The sequence below is a fragment of the Impatiens glandulifera genome, unplaced genomic scaffold (assembly GCF_907164915.1).
Source record: "Impatiens glandulifera unplaced genomic scaffold, dImpGla2.1, whole genome shotgun sequence".
In the NCBI taxonomy this organism is placed as follows: Eukaryota; Viridiplantae; Streptophyta; class Magnoliopsida; order Ericales; family Balsaminaceae; genus Impatiens; species Impatiens glandulifera.
Window position 1 is genome coordinate 1 of NW_025919809.1, and position 6,360 is coordinate 6,360.

The following is a 6,360-nucleotide window of genomic DNA, read 5'->3' on the forward strand; positions in this document are numbered from 1 at the left end:
CATTTTCGCAAGTGGAGACATATGGTAAGTTTTACTAAGAGTATTAAATTTTTATATTATATAATAGATGGTATGTAAAAAAATGTGGCCAAAATAAAATGTGGTCAAAAGATGGTATGTATGTTATTTGTACGGAAGAAGGATATTGGACACGCCCCAATTATGTAGAATTCTTCCTACATATGCATACTAGGACAACGACCGTCAAGGATCTGACTTATGTGCCTTCTCCGAATGTTTAGTAGACCGTTGTAATTTATAATCTTTTCTATCGTTTAAGTTTGCATGTCTAAGTTTAAAATTAGTTATAGTGTTGTAAATGATTGTAGAATGTGATGCGCGAGCGGCTAGAAGAAAACCCTGATATGTCGTCGTTTCAAGTGACTAAGGCTGCTTTGGGACCACAAAGACACGGGAGGGTGATCGGGATGGGATCGAGAGTACGTCCAATGCACTTTAGAGTGGATCAACCGGGAAGTTCTTCTTCAAGCGTCAACAACACAGAAGTGTCACAATGTCAAGAGACGGAAGCGCTGCGCGAGGAGAACAAGACCCTACGAGACGAGATGGAACAAATGCGCGCACAACATGACACTTTACAAGTGAAGATGCGCACACAGTAGGACGTAGAGGCGCATATGCACATACATCAGAACGCTCTAAAAGCACATATGCGCACACAACAAGAGGCTATACAAGCACTTATGTCTAGGATGCCCCCTCCTCCCCCTGGTCAGTATTGAATGACATACGACTTGAGATTTTTGTATTAATACAATTTGAGATTTTTATTGAAATTTGGAATTGATTTTTATTTATGAATGATCTTTTTCTGTTAATAATAGTAGAACAAAATATGAAACAGGTTTAATAAGAATAAAATAAATGCTAAAAACCCGAGAGTAAGGATTATAAGCGACGACATTAAAGGAACGTCGACGTTGATAATTACCAATATCAACGACGACATTAAGGGAATGCCAACATTTATAAGAGAATCAGAAATATACAAAAAAAACCCGAGAGCAAGGATTATCAGCGACGACGTTAGGGGAATGCCAACGTTGATAATTAACAATATCAACGACGCCGTTAGGGGAATGCCGACGTTGATAAGAGAATTAGAAATGTGTCAAAAACCTGAGAGCAATGAATATCAGCGACGACATTAGTGGAATATTGACGTTGATAATTAACATTATCAGCGAAGATGTTAGGGGAATGTCGTCGCTATTAATTGTTAATTATCGGTGACGGAATTCCCCATTCGACGTCACTGTTATTTTAATTATCAACGTCGGCCTATCGTCGTCGATAAAAACCATTATCTTTTAACAACGATCGGTGACGATTTTGTTTGTCGACGCTAATAATTATTATGGATGACATTATGACTTTTAACGACGGTTTATACGGTCGTTAATCATGTATTTTCCACTCGTGTGTTGTAGTCCGATTATTTTGTGATTTGTAATTAAATATGACTATTATATATATATATTTGTTTTTAATAAATAACTTCTTCTTTTTACAATTCTTAGTAATTAATGGAAGGAAATTAATTTTTTATATGTGACATTCTCATCATTATAATTTAGGACTAAAATGTATTTATTTATAAGTTGGTAGTTTATTCGAACTTTGACATTTTATAACTTGAGGGGTATATATATATATATATATGTATATATATATATGGTGAGGTTCTCAACTACAAGAGATCTAACAATTCAAAGTTGTGATTAGAATATTATGTCAAAAACTTGTTCAATATTATTTTGATCCACCTAAAAATAATTTGGATCAACCGGAAGCCCCTACCAAAACCCTTGTTGAGATGTCTTGAATTGATGATGCAAGAAAAGAGAATATTGAATAAAAGGAAAGTATATCTTTTTGGTGTGTAATCTTGATTTAAGAAAATAAGATTAACACAAAAAGAAATGCGATCTTTTGTTATGGTAATATAACTAGGAAAGTATTGTGATAATATTTTGGAGATTATTTGTCAAAATATTGTGTTGACCTAGTTAAAGACTATTTAAAGGTGCAGTCGGGCACTTCAGAAAGTTGAAGTCTTTGCCTTGAAAGCATCGTTTCCAGTCCCAGTTCTGTAACTGTTAAAATTTCAAGTGACCGAGTGTTATATAAACTCATGTCATAACCCTAGTTTGTACTGTTGTAATCTCTATTATGATCTCTTAATAAGATTCTCTCCTTATGGTGGACGTAGCCAAGTTTTATCTTGGTGAACCACGTTAAAATCTCTGTCATTCTTTATTGCTTACGTCATCTTATGCATTCCGTTACAACAAACTGGTATTAGAGGTTCAGGTTATTCGATTGTTTGTTTTTTCAATTGAGTTGGCAATAGTTAGAATCAAGACGACAAGTTCAAGAGGAGAAGATAATGTGGCAGATCAAGATGCGGGCTCTACTAAAACAACAGAGTTTATGGGGCCGCTGAAGTTATCGGTATGAGCAGAACAATCGTTGAGATTGTCATCCTAAAAAAGAAGATAATGTGTCAGATCAAGATGTGGGCTCTATTAAAATGATAGGGCTTATGGTGTTGTTGAAGTTATCGGTGGGAGCAGAACAACCGTTAAGATTGTCATCTTAGAGGAGAATATAATGTGGCAGATCAAGATGCGTGCTCTATTAAAATGGCAGGGCTTATGGTGTTGTTGATGTTATCGGTAGGAGTAGAACAACTGTTGAGATTGTCATTCTGGAGGAGAGGATAAAGTCGTAGATCAAGATGTGGGCTCTACTAAAACGATAGGGCTTATAGGGTTGTTGAAGTTATCGGTAGGAGCAGAACAATCGTTGATATTGTCATTCTATAGGAGAAGATAATGTGGCAGAACCATTCACCTACGAATAAACTGTATTCGGTTCTGAAGTTGCAGCAATTAGAGTATTCAAGTCAAGGTGGATATTTGTTTAGTAGACTTGAATATTTATGTAAACAAAGGAGTTGTTAAGTTATCTTGGAGACAACTTTGAAACTAAAAGAGAGAGAGACGGTAGATCATTTGGGGCACCACTAGCATTGACTAATGCATTCGAGCTACCTCTGACATTGACTAATGCATTTAGGTCATCTCTGGCATTGACTAATGAATCAGAGTCATCTCTGACATTGACTAATCCATATGGGCCACCTCTATGCATTGACTAATGTATCTAGACCACATCTGACATTGACTAATGTATTTGGGCCATCTCTGACATTGATTAATGCATATGGGCCACATCTGACATTGACTAATGTATTTAGGCAATCTCTGGTATTGACAAATACATTTGGGTCACCTCTAGCATTGATTAATGCGTCTGTGCTAGAATGGTTTGCAACAATGGGAGTATTCAAGTCAATGTGGAGATTTTCTTAGTAGACTTGAATATATGTGTTACCTAAGAAGTTGTTAAACTATCTTGGAGACAACTCTGGATCTAGAAAAGAGAGACGGTATATCATCTAGGTCAACCTTGGCATTGACTAATGCATCTGGGCCACATCTAGCATTGACTAATGCGTCTAGGCCATTCTTGGCATTGACTAATGTATTTGGGCCACCTCTTGGAATTGACTAATGTATCTGGGCATGGGCCACCTCTAGCATTGACTAATGCGTATGGGCCATTCTTGACATTGACTAATGCATCTGGGCCACCTTTAGCATTGACTAATGCGTCTAGGACCACATATGGCATTGACTAATGCATATTGACCACTTCTGGCACCAACGAGTGCATCTGAGCCATCCGGCACCGACGAGTGCATCTGGGTCATCCGGCACCGACGAGTGCATCTAGGTCATCCGGCACTAATGAGTGCATCTAGGTCATCTGACACCGACAAGTGCTTCTGGGCCATCTGACACCGGCGAGTACATCTGGGCCATCCGGCACTAGAGAGTGCTTTTGGGTCATCCGACACCGATGAGTGCATCTAGGCCATCCGACATCGGCGAGTGCATCTAGACCATCCAGCATCGGCGAGTGCATCAGCGCCATCCAGCACCGGCGAGTGCATCTGGGCCATCTGACATTGACGAATGCATTTGTTAAGTTGTCTTATAACAACTCTAGATCAGAAAGAGGAGATAGAATATTTGGGCATTGATTAATGCATTTGGGGCATTTGAAGGAATTCAAGTCAATGTGGAGATTTGTTGAGATGTCTTGAATTGATGATGTAAGGAAAGAGAATATTGAATAAAAGGAAAGTATATCTTTTTGGTGTGTAATCTTGATTTAAGGAAATAAGATTAACACAAAAGGAAATGTGATCTTTTGTTATGGTAATATAACTAAGAAAGTATTGTGATAATATTTTGGAGATTATTTGTCAAAATATTGTGTTGACCTAGTTGAAGACTACTTAAAGGTGCAGTCGGACACTTCAGAAAGTTGAAGTCTTTGCCTTGAGAGCATCATTTCAAGTCCCAGTTCTGTAACTGTTAGGGTTTCGGGGGACCGAGTGTTATATAAACTCGTGTCATAATCCTAGTTTGTACTGTTGTAATATCTGTTCTGATCTCCTAATAAGATTTTCTCTTTTTGGTGGACGTAGCCAAGTTTTATCTTGGTGAACCACGTTAAAATTTGTATTGTTCTTTATTGCTTACGTCATCCCACACGTTCCGTTATAACAATCCTTTTAAACTGTCCCAACATGATCACCTACTTCTCGTTCAAATTTGGTTAGAAAAAGCTCCAAATATTAAAAACATAATGGATTAGACATTTAAAAATAAAAACTTTAAATTATAAGCCCTCACCCATAATTTTCCAAAACAATATTTCAACAACAAAAAAAAAGATAGACTTGAAATTAATTTCATTTAACAAACAGAAAAATTGAAAAACATGATAATGTAAAATGAAGGAAATTAAGAAAGCTAATTAGTTAGTTGTTGTTGTTGGAGAACAAGTCCTTGCATAGGTCACCATAGAATCTGCAAACAAGTTCCTTAAAAATAGGACATTTAAGGTTCATCCAGCAATAGAGAAGTTCTTCAACATCCATCAAATCATTTAGTTTCCCTTCTTCCACGATCATCTCAACCAAATAGCTCTCGAAACTGCGGCAAGCATCTTCAGCCACCACCACCACTGGAGAATTAACTTCTGATCTTAGGCAGGCTGCTGCTGCTGCGCTAGTCCTTACATAAGCGGGAGTTATTGGGGAAGAATTTGGTGCCTTTTGCTGCTGCCCAGAATCGGAGAAACTCTTGAGCTTCATTAGACGGTCCATGTCTACACTCTGTTGTCGTCCTCTATTGGAGCAAAACAGAACTGACTTGAGACGGTTGATCAGTTTTTTCTTTCTGGCTGGGGATGATGAATTGCTATTATTATTTGTGGAGTTGGGTTTGGGTTGTGATGGTCGGAAGCATAAGGGTCTTATACAGAGGCTTTTCTTGAGCTTGAATTTCTTTAGCATTTGGGTTAATTTCCTAGTTGGGTTTTTGAAGATCTTGCATTTGAAGCAACCAGCTGAAACCTTGAATTTCATATTTTGGTTGAAGTGACGGTTGGTGAGAGGTTGGGGTTTGAGAAGATTTTGTTTGGTAGGGAAAATTGTAATGAGTTCGTCTCTCTTTTCTATAGGCACAAGTTCATGGTTTGGTGCTAGTGGCCATCACGTTTTTTAAGGGAAAGTGGCATGCAATGAATGAATGGACCAATAGGAAAATATCATTTAATATAAAAAGGTTCTAAGGTCCTGAATTTCAGTTTTATTATAGTTTAACAAATTAGAATTAACTAATTTGGATGTTTTTTAATCATAATTGTATCCATCATTTTATATTATTTTAAAAAAAATTGTAAAGAGGAATTAATTTTCATTAAATGTAATTAAGAGTTATATTTATGAAATTAATTAATAAACAATACTACAAAATAACATAAACAAATTCAAAATAAACAATTAATGATCTAGATATCAAATTTTATAAACAATTTATAAAAATAAAATTTTTAATGAAAAAGTTCCGACGTTCATTTATTTTATCGAGGATCACTCTAAAAACGAACTGATTTGAGTTCATCGACGATGATTGTTGAATAGAGCAAACTGAACGAATCAATGAAACGGTGTTCAAAAATCTCTACCAAATATTTTGATTGGCAGTATCTTTAGCCAAAGGTTGGTAAGCAATATCGAAAAAAGTCATACGAGTGGATAATGGATCATCTATATATATGGCCGAAATAATGAGAAACTCATACAAATCATGAGAGAATATTTGTAAGAGAACATTCATTTGAAAGAAATATTAGTTCTAGTAACTCTTTATTAAAAAAGAAAAATGGTACCAGGTCCGATTATTTTGCCTCCTTTAT

General features: G+C 36.4%; 1 protein-coding gene across 1 annotated transcript; it reads right to left on the reverse strand.

Annotated features, from left to right (window-relative positions):
* Positions 1–4,833: 4,833 nt before the first annotated feature.
* Positions 4,834–5,588, reverse strand: LOC124918474 (transcription repressor OFP17-like). The gene has a single exon (XM_047458618.1). The coding sequence runs from the start codon at positions 5,525–5,527 to the stop codon at positions 4,919–4,921; it is 609 nt and encodes a 202-aa protein (XP_047314574.1). The 5' UTR covers positions 5,528–5,588; the 3' UTR covers positions 4,834–4,918.
* Positions 5,589–6,360: the final 772 nt, after the last annotated feature.